This window comes from Idiotropiscis lumnitzeri, chromosome 4, assembly GCF_059441095.1.
Source record: "Idiotropiscis lumnitzeri isolate Australia: NSW breed Sydney's pygmy pipehorse chromosome 4, RoL_Ilum_1.0, whole genome shotgun sequence".
In the NCBI taxonomy this organism is placed as follows: Eukaryota; Metazoa; Chordata; class Actinopteri; order Syngnathiformes; family Syngnathidae; genus Idiotropiscis; species Idiotropiscis lumnitzeri.
The window spans coordinates 7,729,569-7,747,389 of NC_142394.1; the positions used below are offsets into that span (position 1 = coordinate 7,729,569).

Consider the following 17,821-nt stretch of genomic DNA (forward strand, 5'->3'; position numbering starts at 1 on the left):
ACTTGAGACAAAAAAAGCTTGACCACTGAAGCATCACCCATATTTGGAGTAGGGGCTTATTTGGGTAAATTCTCCATTCCGAAAACTACAAGTGCTGGAATTCCCCCAAAATAGCCACTTCAAATAGAATTGTCCGCCTTCCTGCTCAGTTTCGATTTCTGCTTGAGACTTTTTTTGGTGTGGTGTTATGATAGGCATGTCCACTCAATCTCTCTGAGAAACCGTCAAGTGATATGATAATATCCGCAAAATCAAACAAGCAACATTAATCATGCCTTTTGATTAACAATGGCATCAACTCAAATGCTGCTGGGAATAGAGGAATCTAGTTTTCCAAATGGAGCGCTAGCCCCTTCTTTTTCCTCTCCTCTTCCTCTTCCTCATCCCCCTTTTTAACGACCTCCTCCTTATTTATTGGCGTCGTCTCATTTCCTCATTTTAGGCCATGACAACATTATAGTGTGTGTTTAAAGAGGAAATATGCGCTTTGGTTTGATGGGAACTTAACTGTAAGCACGACATGTGCCCATATATGGGGTTGTCAAGGAAGTGGAGCAACAAAGAAAGCAAGTTATGTTATCTATAAATAGAAAAAGTGCATCATAGTGAGAACTGTTTCGAATATTTTAGTAACCTTGACTTTGAAATTGACCGCTGTCGAGTATTCAAATTTGTTGTAATTTAATTATGTCCGCGACAGGAAGTCATTTTAAATGACCACTGCCAGGGAGGACATTATTATTTATAGTTTGTTGCTGGCAAAAAAAATACATTTTGCTGAATTGAATTTAATGAATAATACATCAGTTTAGACTAAATTGACGGGCAGGAGGTGTTGATCCAAATTCGAACTGTTTGGCCCTGGCAGAGTAACAAGGCCAAGGAAAAAGCCATGAAACTTTTATGCAGATTCAGGATTTTTCTTTTTTTTTTTCATCAATCTTGCATCAATGTTAATGACATCATTAAAGCGTACATTTCGGTGTAATTTATGTGCCTTTAATCAAAAAAGGCTGAAAACTTCATATTGCATGTGGAAACCCGAATTTGAATATTCTATCTGCCAATTCGACTGCAGTGTAAATGGACCGACTAAATGCACTGTTGTTAGTGTCAAACTATCAGAATGCTCATATTTAATTTCTCATTTATATTACTTATTTGTCATCATTAACTTGGGGTGATATCAGATATGGACTTTAATTGTGAGTTGTTTGAATAATTATTAATTTTTATGTCTTAATTCACACTCATTGTTCAATTGTGTCTGCAAAATATGACTTATTTTACATTATTGCACATTTTTCAAGTTTCAATGTGCAATAGAAATATGCATACGTTACACATTATACGTACCAACAGCTGTTTCATACATTGTACACATTGGACAAATTTAGAATTCATTATATCTACTTTGTACCAATTGCACACATATCACTGAAGCATAATTTGTTCATATTTGTGATTTAGCACATACCAACATGCAACATCTGTTTTTTCCACTTGTTTTTCACTGTTAACGTAGCATTTGATCCCGTCTATCTGATGGCAACATCAAGCCGCTCGGATGAAAACTACTCTGAAATTTAATATTCTGCACCTTGCCCTATTTTCCGCCCAACTGCTTTTACTTCCGCAGAGGGCCTCATAAAAAAATTAACTATTAGAAGAATAACTCATTGATTGTCTTCACAGTTTCTTTTTCAGTCTCTCTCTGAAGAAGTGTGTTTTGTCATTGCACCTTGTGCACGAGGCAGGTGGCCTCTCTGTGCACAGAAGCGCCGCGGTAGCACACATCGCAAATGTGGCTTAGCCAAGGGTCAATAGAGCGTGCGTGTCATGTTTATTTGTGTTTGCCAAGTCATTGTGTATACGATCCTTAAGTCAACCCACACCACTCTCTGTCGAAGAAAGCAAAGGGCGGGCCCGAATTCGTGACTCACTTAACTGGTGATATATTTATTCAGAAAAAATTAACAATCTTTAAAACCTATGAAGTACTGTACACATAAATTTCAGAATAAAATATTGTCACATTCCTAAAATAATGGCTTAAGTCATATTTTCAGTTTAAAATAAATATGCTGGTAAAGATATTAAGAAGTAATCAAATAAATAATAAAATAAATATTACATATTAATGATGCATGATAAATATAATTGTAACAATAAACCAGGCATATTGTTGCTGTCCTGTAAAAAATAGGTTTGTCCAATTTTGTCTTTTTTTAATTTTCTCATTAATGGGATGTCTCTAATGCAGAAACCCCATTAATGTTAAAAAAAAAAAAAAGAAGCAAAACAGTAAGCGCATGCGTCATAAGTCCGCATTAATGAAGTCAGAGTATTGTTGTTTGGAAATGCAGCCCAAAGCAGATGAAGGGACACTGGGAATCTCATCCATACATTTATTCGTAGCGCTAATTATATAAATAAAGATGTATTTTATCTTATCGTAATAACTTTGTGTTTGTGTTGAAATGTGTATATAAAATAGTTAATTAAATGATCATTCATTCATTCATTTTCATCGAAATGCTCCCATTTATGATGTGATGTATTTATTTAATTATGATGAATGAACCAATTTGATACAATAAGATTGTAAATGTCGAGGTAAAAATAGTTTATTTTACTTTATTTTATTTTGATATTCATATTACATCACTTAATTAACATTCAATAAATGCATATTTAATGCATGAAAATTGAAAAATTTTAAAACCACATCAGAATTGTTTATTTTACTCATATTATGACTTTATTTTATTTTATTTTTTTTATTTATCGTTAGTCAATCAATTAAACGTGAATAAAATCAGTTCAACAATATTATGGAGGGCTTCTAAATTAATGGAACACATATATTATCACAGAAAAATCCGTTAATCTTTTGATGCTCACTGAACTGAGCTCTCCCTCCACTTCCACCCTTGCATGGGATGTCCAGGTGTACCTAATGTTGCAGATAATAGAGTAGTCTCGAAGCTTTACAGCTGGGAAAGCTGCTGTCGGATAAAGTGCAGAGTGTGCATGTGTGCGTGCGTGTGTTTGCGTGGGAGTGGCCATGTTTCCCAGGGACAATAAATCACTCAGCACTTTCTCTGGTTTTATGGACTTAAAAGCATCTCGTGGATATGGTTTGGATGAGTCCACCTTGTTTTGCATTGGTAAAGCTCGGCATCTGGTGCTGCTTAAACAACGCGCATCACAAATAAATTGTGAATTCATTAAAACAGCCGATGATAAGGGTCCCTCATAACCTGCTAGAGAAGGACAATAAGCCATTTTTTTTTCATCTGGAGTCCACAAATCAATAGGACGACTAAGAATAGCAATCCATCAGAGAGGGAAATTTTACATTTTACCATTTTCACTGACTTTTTTGTTGTTGTTGTTTGTGGAACCTGTCTTTAGCTGTTTGATGAGAATATCATCTTGTGATTTTTGTGCTTTGCTGAAACTCCCTAAGATGCCATCATTTGTATCCCAAACACTGTCTACAAAGAAAGCAGTAATTGGTGTCAAGGAAGTAGAGTGGTGCTGTGACTCGACTAAAAAGATTTTCTGAGAAATGAGCAGCTGTTCTTTTGCTTTGACTTGCGAGCACAAACTTGAAATAAAGGGTCTGTATGTGTCACGATCCGTGTCTGTCATGCCATGTGCTTTTGTTTTGACAGCTGTGGGGGCGTTCCCCCAGCGATCGTCTCGGGCCAGGCCGTCAGCAGCTGCGGGACGCGCCCACCAGCTCCACACCGGACTCCTATTCACTCACTGATTGCACACACTATTTAAGACACTTACACTGACTCCCCAGCGTCGGATCGTTGTCCCACATCGCTCACGTTCATGTCCCATGCTCTTGATCGCACTCTTGTTAATAGTTCTCTTGCTACTGCGTGTTTTGAGTTGTTTTTCCCGCCAGCTACTGCTCGGTGCGTTTTCTGTTCTTTGCTTCCCGATTGGAATCCTCTTACCCTTGTGCGGTAAACTATTTGCGTTTTGGTTTCTTTCCCTTGCCTTTTGCAAGCGCTTTTCGTTCCTCCTTACTGCCTTTGCTCCCTGGTGTGATTTTCCGCCAGCGCCCTTGTTTATCCCTCGTTCGATAGTTAAGTTCCATAGTCGCTATAGCCGATAGCCCCGGTTGATTCACGATTGCATATTGGAGATTGTCTATTTGATTATTAATAAATATCTTTGTATAACCCATTTTCCCGTGTCTGCGCTTGGAGAGTCCTGCTCAATCCACCAGCACTGCTGGTGGATCATAACAGTATGGTGGTAGTGAACCAAACTCAACTAAGCTGCAGTTTGGCAAGTACTAAAAATTATTTTAAAAATATTTTTCAATCATTTTAAAACCACTCCCAGTTGAAATTTGTCACACTTTACTAAGAGAATGACATGCCATGTTTAAAGGAAAATAGCTTTGCCTTGTGAAAAACTCCACTTAGCTTAATGCTAACAGATGAAGCAAAGTTCTATTGACATGCTAACAGTTAACATCAGTTGTTGACATTTTAGATTTAAACTTAGAAGAGATGTAAACGTTTATTAGGACAACCAAACTACATTGCCTTAAAAAAACACTAGCTTAATGCTAAAATCCAATGGAAAATGCAGTTGACATGCTAATGGTTTGTGGTACAAAAGATCTATTGGTCAAGGAACCTATTAAAATGCTATATTAAGGCACCACTACATGTAGAAGAGATGAATCTTGATTGATAGACAGACATTGCATGTCGGGAAGAGCTAAATGGAGTCTAGGTTGTTAACAGAAGTCTTTGCCGCATATGCTTTAGGGATGGGAATCTCTGGTACAAAACCGATTCGATACGTATCCTGATACAAGGGTTACCATTCGATATAAAAAAAAACAATATCTGTCAAGGCAGAATTGTCCGATTTGATTCGATTCGATATTCGGTTTTATATTTCAAACAAAGCGCTGGTTAAAAATTGTGATTGTTAAAAATTTTTGTAGGCAATCAAAAAAGAAAAAATTAGATTCTAGGAATATTTTCAAATATGTAAAAACAAACCTTATCACTGTTCATTGTTGCTTTGTAGCATTGAAAAAATTAAATGTCAATGTTTTTATTTTTAGACATGGACAGTAAAAGAAATGCTTGATAACATCACTCTGTTGAATTGGATAAGAAAACAAACAATGAAAACCAAGTATATCACTGCAGCCTGAGCATTTAGCCTCGTGTTTTGCACGCGACAGGTATTTAGGTAGGTTGCAAAAGTGCAACATTTCAGCCTGAATTTGGCATAGTATTTTTCTAACAATAGGTATTAGAGGTAGATAAAAGTACACCTTTACAATGTAAACAATTTACAAACTGAAAGTTGTAAGCAAAAGCCCCAACAGAACTGCATTAAAAAATCCACTGTTATCCTTTTTAATTCACTTGTGCTCGCACTTTATTCGTCAACAAACACATATTTTTGCAAGGCCGATTTTTTTATTTATTTATTTTTTTGAGGAAGATTAACTGATCAACATGTTCATGACTGAGTAGACTGCGTTTGCTGGGAACAATATCTCCTGCAGTGCTGAACACCCTTTCAGATGCCACACTGGTGGCTGGTTCACAGAGTGATTTCGAAAGAGATGACAGCAATGGCAGCTCCTGCTGTTCTTGCCACCATTGCAGCTGGTTATTTTTCAAGGGTAAAGACTCACAATCTTTGTACCGAAGCACTTCATCACTGGCCTTGTCAATTATCGATCTCACAGCTGTCTCAACTTCATTCTTCCACCAACAGCTGCCACCAGTCGATGCAGGTAGCAATGTTAACATCAAATTTATGTTTAACATTGGTCGTTTTCAAACACGTTACTAAATTGCAACTAATGAGTAAAATTAAATTACTGCGTAAGCGTCTTCTTTGTCGTTGCCGTCTTCTTTTGCGGGTCTGCCACAAACGTGGCGACTGTGCCAACGTCATTACGTTACTCTCGCGTTATTTTAAATTTGAAAACAGATTAAAGCGGCAACCGATTCCTAGCCTCGCGATAGCCGGTCAACAGCTCTACAGTCGATGTACCTACTGGCTCCTGGCGGATTTTGTATCGATACAGGAGCATGCTACCTACACACTCATATCGCTCGCGTTTAAGAACGGATATCCGGTTGTATCGGTTTTTCTGCCCACCCCTAATATGCATGCACACCTAATGACCACAAAACATATTGTGGTTTTCGTTATATAATAAAATATGATATAATGATATTTTATATAATAATATAATATTTTAAAATAAATTGATTAAGGTTAGGAATAAGGTTCGATTGGTTAATCCTCAACTCAGCACTCAAACTTTCTTGTTTTTTTTTTTTTTTTTTTCCTCTCTGTCTTGGAATTGAGCAAGGCGTCGAGCCGCGGAGGGAACATTTTTATGTGTTAATGATTCCAATTTTTTAGAACTCAGAGCAATCCAAAGATATGTTGATGTGACAATCCAAGATATATAGATGGCTTGCAGATAACATCTTGCGTTATCATACAATGAAGGAAGTGGACTTTGGGGTCAGGTCGTCCTTTGTTTTTCTTTATCAATTCTGAGCTGCCGTCGCGACATGCAGACGCGTGCGCACGCACACACACACACACGCACACCCACACTAGACCACCTAACAATAGTCATGACCACGAGCTTGACTAAAATAATCAGACATTTTTCTAGACATGATTATAAATTTTATTATAGGATGATCGAAGATGTGACATTACTGAACCAAACAGTGGCTGTTTATGGTATGTGCAATATGTGAGACTGTTAGTATTTTTCATCATAGTTTGTTTTTTTAATTTCAGTTAGGTTAAATAGGTTTTTAGAGCAGCTTTATTTATATATAGTTTTTTTAATTTTCAAAAATGCTTTGTTTTACTTTAGTCCTTTTTCCTCGTTTTATTACTTTTTAAAATGTATGAAATATTCCTTGAAGGCATGTTTAAAAGTATTGTGTCATAAAGTAAACTACAATTCTCAAACAACTTTGACCTTCCTTCCTCTGTACTGATAAACAGCAATACCCAAATTAAACATTTTAAAATCAACCCAATTCAATTAATTGACAAAGATGAAAATAAAGGCCATTTTCACAATAATTAAATAAAGTTTATACACTTTTGGCTACACAGGACTGCATTTCCAATGCGGCCGGAAAGGTTTTCCTTCTGGCATCATTTTTATGGTGTGTTTGATGACTTGCCGTAAAACAATACTCTAATAACTCAATTGCAGGTCAGAATTCAACCAAACTTTTCACTTCTGTATTGTGAACTTTGATACAACTGTCTATCATGAGATGGGTCATCGAAAAGAGATTGGAATGATTGCTACCAAAATTGAGGCGTTTATACTAGACATATTGGCATTTTATTATTGCGTGTCAGTGAAATTGTCATGCGAATTATAAAATTAGAAAGTCTAATTACTCAAATCTGAATTTAGGGTCTTGTGGGAATATTATGCCTTACTTTTTGTATTTAGTTCCTATTTGACATGAACAAGTCTGGCCAATTTGCCTCCAAGCTCAAGGCAGGTCAGCTCAGATTCCGAACTGGTGATTGGATCTTTTTTTCACCTTATACTCTTGGCATTCCACTTGGTGTGACTCTCCCGGCTCCATCGCTGCCACTCTTGTTCTTAATACCCCCCAATTACCCTCCTGCTCCCATGTTTGCCTCGGGCCGCCAACTCCCACCAAAGCCTTCCATTATGCCTTTACCATTTTTTTCTCCCTTTTAATAGTCCTTCAGCTGACTTGGAAAAAGCATTCAATTTATAATTATAATAATAATAATATTAACAGTCCATTTATTTATGATACGCTTTCAAGTGACGCCAGGTCACAGGAAAGGCAATTAAGATTCAATAAAAAATACAGGAAACAAACCTATAGAATCAAGAATTAAATAATAACAGGAGAATAACAGTGGGAACAACTGCTAAGGTTTGTGGTTTGTATAGTGGACCGTTGAGGCAAGAGATGGACCCAAATGCATGTAAGCAAAAGAAGCAAGGCAGGAATGCAGGATGTACAAATCCCACCGGTTGAAAATACATACCACTCAACTGTGAGCTGTCAATATCCGGTAAAAGCCTCTGGTATCTGAAATATCCCACTGAGTTGTCGCATGGATTTTTCATGTTGTGCAAACAAGGTGCTCTAAAGGTCTCAATACCGTTGACCGTCGGAAAGTCGGTACACGCTGTCCATTTGGTGTAACGCGCCACGTTGTAAAGTGGTCGGTCGATTCAACATGTAGAATTGGGTCGGGCTTTCGGGGCTGTGATAGGCTGTCAGCCGGCAAATCAGTCCATTGGACAAGAATGACAAAAGACAAATTGAAGCCATTTCTCAAGAACTAAATGAACTACGCATTGACTATTGCGTCCTGGACGACTTCTCACACCTGCGCAGAAGGTCCGGAGTAGTTTGCGTCTCCATCGGCTTTTTAGTGATGTGTTCTTCGCCGTGACGACTTCTAGGCCGATGTAACAATTGGCCACAACGGCCAACGTCGTATTGGTGTGAAGCCTTAAAATGCAACAGCCATCCCAAATCCCTTGGTGGCTAATTGTTGGCTTTACCAAACATCAAACTAACCATCAAGTGGAACATAATATGAAACTATGGTATCAAGACTTCTAAGACAAAAACATATACAGAATCCCTTGTGGGTTGGTCAACTCTTGACAAGAATGTAAAGTGACTGACAGGAAAATCAGCAAATTGGTATTTTTATATATTATTATTATTATTATGATTATCTATTTATTTATTTTATTCTGATAAGCCCTCGAGTCCCATAGACCACTGGTCTGTAGCTCAGGTAAGCCCGTTTTTAAAGACATCCCTGCATGTCGCAATCATGCCGCATAACTGCTGATGCGAACGAATGTGCTCAAATTCTTACATTGCGGGGTAGTCGAGATTCATGCTGTGGCCCCATTTCAGCAAAGTCTCCAAAAATCTGAGAAACTGAAGTGGTAAAAAAAAAAAACTGTGTAATGCTGAGTACTACATAGTTCTCGGTCTTTGTATGTTTCATCCATTATTTTGAAATAAATCTCTGACTTTACAGTTAGTTCACGTTACAGAATTCACTTTAAGTACTGTCACAAAGTTTTTGGATATATCACTGGTCTTCAGACATGTGCAGCAATTGAGTTTTGCCTCCTTAAGTGGAAAGACACAGATGAGAGTGTTTGCCTTGTTTGACGGCAGTAATCAAAAGTGCCTGCCAGTTGGCTCCTTGGCCAGAGGGGAGACACAGCTGACAGATTTATGAACCAGTGGATGGAGGTCTCCTTGTTCTTGTTCGTCCCTTCCACAGAGGACACTTTCCCTGCACTAGCACGTGAGCAAGAGTGCTGCTTGATGAAGTTTCCCCTTTAATTTACATACTAATTGCTAGTTGATGACCTCCTGGACTGATTTGGACAAAATCCCGCACGGGCCACTTCTGCGCTTGCCATTAGCATAGTTTGCCCAAAGTGATAGGCTATCAGGTATCAAGTGTGTAATCAGGCCGTGACGGTCATGTGACTTTTCATTGTCATTTTTCTCTGAAGTGGGCATTTTAGGATCATTTTGCCCATATTCAGGGGTCTTCTCTTTGCAATGACAGCCAAATTTGAACCTTGAATACTAGACAGTAAAACTAATGTAAATGGTAAAGACGGACAGACATGGAGTTGTGTTTAAACGAGTGCTTGTTTTGCACAAAATCATGCAGCTTCATTATTAAGATGGGCAGCAGAGAGATGCCGAACGCATAAAGTGACGCCGATGACTTGAAGGAGACTGAGTGCTGTCGGAATTATTGACCGGTTACATCATGTGCTGTCTCAGAGGAGTTTAATTCAATCATCATCATCCTCCTCCTGCAGCCCACTTGACAGTCTGCTTCCTGCGAAAAAAAAAAAATAGTTCGACATTTGGACATACAGCCTCAAATGTCACGTCACATTTATGATCATTTCAAATGAATGAATGGATGAAAATAATAATAGAGCGAACATTGACAAAGTAAGCACACACCCCAAGACCCTTTGCATCAGCCAGGACGAGGTGCTTTTAATGTTGCATTTCAGAAAAGTGGAAAGTTGTCTGACCCCAGACCAGGTAAACTGCTGTAGAAACGCAACTCAGAGGACCAAGTCACAAAGTCAGGGAAAAAGTAAAAAATATCTTCCAGACTTCACCGAGTTCCTTCAGTATGACATCTCATGACAACGGTGACCCCCATGTGACACAGACCATCCATTCCTTCAATTATCTGTTCCGCTTCTCCTCACAAAGGTTGCGGGGGTTTTGGAGCCGATCCCAGCTGTCTGTTGGGCAGTAGGCGGGGGGGGACACCCTGGATTGGTTGCCTAGCCAATTGCAGGGCACAGACGAACGACCATCCGCACTCACACCTGAGGACAATTTAGACTGTTCAATTAACCTACTGGTAGGGGGTGACACAGACCGTGAATGGTGACTCTAATTATAAGATTATTAAAAAGTATTAATCTATCTTTATTTATTACTACATTGATTTAGTTATTCTGCATAATCTCACATAACACAATGTGATTTGTACTGACTGAGTGAAGCTATGCCAATATCTCCTTGCCGGAAGTTATTGGGTAAAATGTATGAAATGCTTAGAATAAAACGTTCCTTTATTTATATAAATAAAACAAACTATGAAGGAAGGTAGGTTGTCAAAATGAGTTTTGAGCTACAAAAACAGAAATTATTGATTGCAATCAACCATCTTTGTTGTTTACATTTGCCAGGAACGCTTTGAGGCTGCAAACGATACAATCTGGGAAGAATAAATCAAAATTCTTACTTTTTTGGAATGTAGCATCGAGTCAAAAATATATGATTTAAATTATTTAACTCATTTAATCCAGAGAATGTACAGATGCATCAAATCGAGGACCAATAGACTGAGAAACAGTTTCTTTCCGAGAGCCATCTCCATTCTGAACTCTCACACACACACGAGAACACCCTTACCTTGCAGAACAGCATCGTGATGTGTTTTTATATACCCTATTCAGTACTAAATTCCATTGCACTCTCTTATTTATTTATCTAATTTATATATTTGTCTGTATTATTTTTGTATTGCACTGGAGAGGGGAGCCCTCTAATCTCGTTGCACACTTGAGTACAATGACAATAAAGGGATTTCTAATTTCTAATTCTAATCTAATTCTAATATAAATGCAAGGTGTATTCAAAAATTTTGGGGAACAATTGGAGAAAATCTTCTTCTCTGAATCTAGAAGCTGATGGCACAAAGATGATTTTTATGTGACGTCAAGGGACAGCCGGTCCAAACTGAGTGGATGTCTGTTTATTCTCTCTGTCATTAAACCACATTTAAAATAAAATGTCTGCCAATGGGCAGAGAGAGTCTCATAAAATAATCATTTCAACAGCGTTTGGCCGCCAGCTGGCCATCGCTTTTACTGTGGAACTCTTGCGCTTGTGTTGTATTCTGGGAACACATTAAGAGCTAATTGGTTGGGAATGTGTGAAGTGGATCTCTGAACTGATGACCCAAACACAATGACCAACTCATTACTTTTTTATGAACTCAGCTACACTGAAAAACGGAAAACACTCGATGAACTTGAAAAGATTGAAATAATCTATCACAGTCAATATTTAGGCTTCAATCAATTGAAAAAAATATTCACTTGGTGTAACCTGAAAGTTTTCCCTTCAAGTAATTTTATTTATTCAGGCAAAGGGAACCCATTATTTTTGGTTGCCCTAATTTAAAGCTGCACTCAGCAGGATTTTGAGTTTCTACTCGCTACTGCCAGCTGCAGCCGAAAAATGAAACTGCTCACTCCTTTCTTTGCGTGCATGGTGAATGTTCTAAATTACATTATCATCACTTTTTAGCTTTGGAGTAGAAAGAGAATCATTTGCGAGTTGCTTTTTCAACCCCCTGTCTGATCGCAGTACTGTCAACTGCTCAAATGTCTGGTCTTGAGGCAGTAAGACGACGAGAACGCACACAACATCATATCCGCAGAAAGAAAAAGGAAATTCAAACTCGATTCCAGTGTCTTGCAAGAATACCCATTATGAACAGCTCAGGTGTTGATCTGCTATTTATAGAATGTGGGAGTCATAAATGGTCAAATGAAAAGTCTATTGTAAACATATTTTGGGGTAAAATTACGCGGAGTGTATTTTTAAAACAAGAATTTTGGATTACTTACTTTATATCAAGAATCCTTTTAATTAAACCTATACGTTTTTCTTTATGTGAAGAATGTTTGTACTTTGGAACAATGTATATTTTTTAAATTTGTCTCAAAGATTTAAAATTATCTTAGCAAATTCACTGGCAGCTCGGGTAAAATGAATGTAGTACTTTAATTCCGGTCAATAGCAGTGAATGAGTTTTAATGCTGGGTTGAAAATCTCTCTCTCTCTCTCTCTCTTTATTTATATATATATATATATATATATATATATATATATATATATATATATATATATATATATATATATATATATATATATATATATATATAGGGCCAAATTCCATATATAAGTAGATGATTTAAAAGCATTTAAAAATAATAGAACTATCGACATTCCAAACAAAGACATTTTTTTAAAAGTTGAATTCAATTAAAAAGAAGACATAAATAAAGCTTTATAAGAGCTCAATCAGGCATGGGAAAATGATCATAGTTTTTAAATCTGGAATTGAAAGCATTGGCACTTGGGGATGACTGACCATAAATTCGTTCATACACCCTTTGATTGTTCAACGAAGTTTTTTGGCCCAAATGGCAACTTTGTACTGGAAACAATGAGGGAAACTTGTTCTGGACCCAAATCTTCCATTAGTGACTCTCTTAATGTCTTTGGGTGGGTGCAAAGAATCCTCTCTCCCAGTGACAAACGTCACCATGGTTACGTGCTCCACTTTATCAGTCTCATTTCCCTGCATACCCTGCAAATGCACCCAAAAAAGTAATGATGCAATTAATGCTTGCAAAGCTAAAAGAAAGCATGGTTGAGTACAGACCTTGGGAAAAATGGAACGCTCCCTCAATACTCACACTGTCGAGACTAATGGTGGGAATAAAAACAACCACATTCCACTTTGCTTCTTTTTTTTCTAAAGCAATTTGCCCATAAAATGTAAAGAGTCAACAAATCAAAGGAATGTTCCAAGGGATATGAATAGAAAAAATATTGAGTTGTTTTCTGACTCACACGCACACTTTCTTGAGGAGTTTGGTCACTATTTTAAATCTTTGTTTATTTGAAAAGAAATATTTATTAGTGCCTAAATATATTTTAATGTGTTTTGCAATAGTCTGAGATGGCGTTCGCAGCAGCTAAAAAGAGCTTCAGATAAAACTTTAATTATGATTCCTGCAGATCAGTCAGACTACACCGGGAACACTAGGGGAGCGATGTTAGCTCGCTAACTTAGCTTCGTTTAGTATAAACACACCTTGGCAAAGAGTTTCAGTGTTCACATACTCTTTATGCACACACACGTTCAAACTTTACACAAGCCACAGGTTTCTTCCATCCATTCATCCAATATCTGGGTCGCGGTGGGTGCTGGAGCCTATCCCAGCTAGCCAAAGGCTTCTTCCGCTGCTATTTAACAACATTTTTAGTCTGCTTTCTGTTTCATTTGGGAGAAATATCTACCTCGAAGCGGCAACTCCTCTCATCCATGTAGTGTACTGCAGCTGCCTGCTCTCACCTTGACTGAACGTTGTCGGGCTCATGTGCACACACAGCTTGGGCTCTTGTACCAGTCCTCTTGAGAGGGGTTAGACACTCTTCCACCATGGTGAGAGGCGCCAAGCAGTTTTGGGCATACTTATCGCCCCCCAGCTTGGCTACTGTAGATTGGGGTTCACAAGAGGGTAGTCTTAGGGTGAGGTGACAGGTACTGACTGTAGTTTTTGCTTATGCACCAAATAGCAGTTCAGAGTACCCACCCTTTTTAGAGTCCTTGGAGGATGTGCTGGGGGACGCACTCCATGGGGAACGATTGGAAGGAACGCCCCCAAACCCCACGATCTGAACTTGAGTGGGGTTCAGTTTAGATTGTCAAACATAAAAGTGTCCATGCACGCACTTGCCACCAGGACACCGTAAGCAGCAGTTCGATGATTGAATTTCTAATTGTATCATCAGACTTGCGGCTGCAATTTTAGACACTCCGGTGAAGGGAGAGCGGGAGCTGTCAACTGATCACCACCTGGTGGTGTGTTGGCTCCCACTGGTTAGAAGATGGCGGGCCGACCAGGAAGAACCAAACGTATTGAGGGTTTTCTGGGAACGTCTCCTGGGATCTCCAACTCTAACTGGAGCGGTTCACATCCGAGTGTGAAGCTGTTGGGATGAAGATCAGCACCTTCAAAACTGATTCCATGATCCTCAGTCAGTAACTGGTGGAGTGCTCTCTCCAGGTTGGGGACATGATCCTGCCCCAAGTGGAGGAGTTAAAATATCTTGGGGTCTTGTTCATGAGTGAGGGTAGGATGGAGCGTGAGAACGACAGGCAGATCCCTCTAACGTCTGCTGTGATGCGAACGCTGTATCGGTCTGTCGTGGTGAAGAAGGCACTGAGCCGAAAGACAAAGCTCTCGATTCACCAGTCGATCTACGTTCGTTACGTTCGTACACTCACCTATGATGACGAGCTGTGGGTCGTGACCGAGTAAACAAGATCCCGGATACGAACGCCCTGAAATGTGTTTCCTTCGTAGGGTGTTCGGGCTCTCCCTTAGAGAGAAGTTGAGAGGCTCGATTATCTGAGAGGGAATCAGAGTTGAGCTGCTCCTCCACGTTGAGGGGAACCAGATGAGGTGACTCAGGCATTCGATTTGGATACCTCCTGGGCACCTACGTGGTGAGGTGTTCCGGGCATGTCCCAATGACAGGAGAACGACCCAGGAAACGCTGCGGATCTCTCTGGATGAACTAAAAGACGTGGTTGTGGAGAAGGAAGTCTGGGCTTCTCTCCTGAAGCTGCTGCCTCTGCAACCCGACCCTAGATACGCGGTAGATAATTGATGGATGGATGGATGGATCCAATTTCCTTTAGCAACATCCAATATAGTTGGCGAGTCTATCATAAGTAGACCGACAAAAAAATCTCAAGAAGCAGTGCCTTAAAAATCTGTCATTTTGGTTTGAAGCGGGTCATTGTCTGGGATCCTCAGAAGTCATTCTTGAATATGTCTTGGGGGTCATGAAGGCTCAAAAAGGACTGTTCAGTCCTGTCTGGTGAAGTGTGCATATTAAAACTAGAGTTTTATTCCCAGGCCCCTTACTCTCCCATACCCACATACTGAACATACAACAACCACCACCAGATTAGAGAGAGTTCTCAATGCTTTTCACATTTGAGAAGACAAAATGTTCAATGTATGCTTAATAGCAAGCGTCACTTCATTAACCATGCCAGATTCAGTTAAAAGAACCAACCGCTAATTTGTGCTGACTAAATCAACCGTTTAATCCGGCGGCATCAGATCAGCGCCGCGTCTGTGTTAAATGTCACATTTGCGTTTGTTTTTCTACGATGAAAAATCTAATGAGGTGTAATTGAGCTGATGATGATGATGATGATTATGATGATGAAGGTGTTAATGGAGTTGTCTTGTCTGCAGGGCTTCTCTGTATTTATGGTCACATGAACATCAGCCCTTCAGGCCACATGCCGGTGATGGAGGAGCTATTCACTGACAGGTGAGAACACGTAAAAAAAAAACATGAAATAAAAATTAATTAGATATACCGCTCTAGTAGTGCTCACTGCACCCCATCTGTACCGCTTCTCCTCACAAGGGTCCTAATAGTATAGCTGAAAGTGAAATTTTCCTTTCGCCAAACCCAATTGTTACATTCTAAACTCAAGAATACATCCATTTCAGTTACGGGACATGCTCTCATTTGAATTGGAACATATTTATTTTACCAACTAAGTATCTTAGAATAACATACACATCCATTTAAATAAAATTGTATCACAATGTCACAAACAAGCACATTCAATCGCATACACACACACACACTGTCACACACACGTACAGATAATAACAGAACTTTTCATGACATTTGTGGCATTCCATCTCGTATTTGGTTCATGAAAATGGAAAGACTTTGAAAGAAAGATTTTTTTAAGTAACTCTTGAGCACTTTTAACTGTGAAGCAAAATGATGTTCCTCCATCTTAATAGTAAAATAGTGAAACATAGTGAAAAGTCACCAAAGAAAAAGCACAGCAGACATGGTCACTTCTTTTATGATCAGATTTCGAATTGCACAAGCTCAGATAGAGCATGTGCTGTATATGCAGGAATATTTCATTGTCCTACTGGACAGTTTTGTCTTACCTGTGTATTCTGCCTAGCAACAAGTGACCTGCAAGCAATCAGAGGATTTCTGTCCATATGTTTTGTGTTTTCTATTCTATTCTTTGAATGCATGGTGTTTTTGTTACAGGGAATTTGAGTTGACCTGTGTTCTTCATGCATTTTTGTTAAAAAAAAAAGCAGATTATCTGCTCGAGCTGTTTTTTCCTTTTAAAAAGAACCCGGTGGGTAAATTAATGTATAATTAAAAGTGTGCTTCAGTGGTTTCATGCTCAAGGTGCTATTGTGTTGACCTCACTCGGGCTGAGTGCTTTAATAAGAGAACCAGCACATATTATTTCTTTTTCCTCTTTCTTTCCTTCTTTCTTTTTGTGCACTTTGCAAAAAATCCTTCAGCCTGCAGCTTGTTTTGCTTAAATGACTGCCGCAATCATGGCGGAGTTATTTATTTCCTCACAGACCGCTGTGGCTCACATTCAATTCAGCACGATGATGAGGCGTGGAATTATTTGATGAAGACATCTTGTCAGTCTTCAAAGAGAACAGTGCATGTTTCATTTGGGTCTTATCTTTTAACTTTTCATTATTTCTGTGGAGGAAAATAATTCCTCACGACTTGAACGTGTTCGTATGGAACAGCTGCAACATGGACACAACTATTGGGACAAGGAAAAGAAAAAGTCAGAAAAAAAATGAAAGATTTAAACCCTAAATTTAAAGCCCACTTTAGAACCCTAACTCTGGGGTGTATCCCTATATTTGCGATTTTCTTTTACAATGTACAGTGGCATTTACAAACATAACGGAAAATTCCATTATGCCTTTGAAAACAATAAAAACTATTATTGTAAAATGCAAGGACAGGAAAGACTTTTGTATTTGTGTAATTCTGTATATGAAAATGCACTTTTTTTAACTCGAAAATATTTTACATTTTGCACTAATATATTTCAGGTTATATGTCAATAAAAAGCCTTAAACAAAGCTAAATTGATTAAAAATATAATTGTGAAACCTATTATGTAGATCTCAAAACTCTGTGGTGCAAAATAGTGCAAATATTATTGATGAGATTCTAAATATTTAATACACGTTTGACATCGAGCTCTTTGTCATGGCTGATGTCAGCTGTTTCCGTGTCTTAGAACGTCTGCTAAAATGCTAATGTAGCCGTCAACTTATTTTAAGTCGAGATACGTATTAATTGTAATACAACATTTCTGATCACAGCTGTTGGCTCTCCACCCTAATGCGGTTCTAGTCGAATTTCCGTTCAAAGTCTAATGTACGTCGAAGCACTTTTTTGGAAAGTGCGGGAAAAATGTTTCCCCACTTTGTTCCATCAATTCTAACACAGCCCGACCGGGACACTAGTAAATGGCGTCTGCAGATGTGATTGATTTGCTTGATTGTGGA

At 38.6% G+C, this 17,821-nt stretch overlaps 1 protein-coding gene across 3 annotated transcripts in view; it reads left to right on the plus strand.

Moving 5' to 3' along the window:
• htr4 (5-hydroxytryptamine receptor 4) overlaps positions 1–17,821 on the plus strand; it is an 83,934-nt gene that overhangs the window by 29,887 nt on the left and 36,226 nt on the right. For all 3 annotated transcript variants that reach the window (XR_015842940.1, XR_015842941.1, XM_088294600.1), the window contains exon 2: positions 15,701–15,779. Coding sequence is in view for 1 of the 3 variants with exons in the window: in XM_088294600.1 (XP_088150726.1) it covers positions 15,724–15,779 (56 nt within the window). In the remaining 2 variants the exon portion in view is untranslated. The remainder of the gene's footprint in view (positions 1–15,700; positions 15,780–17,821) is intronic.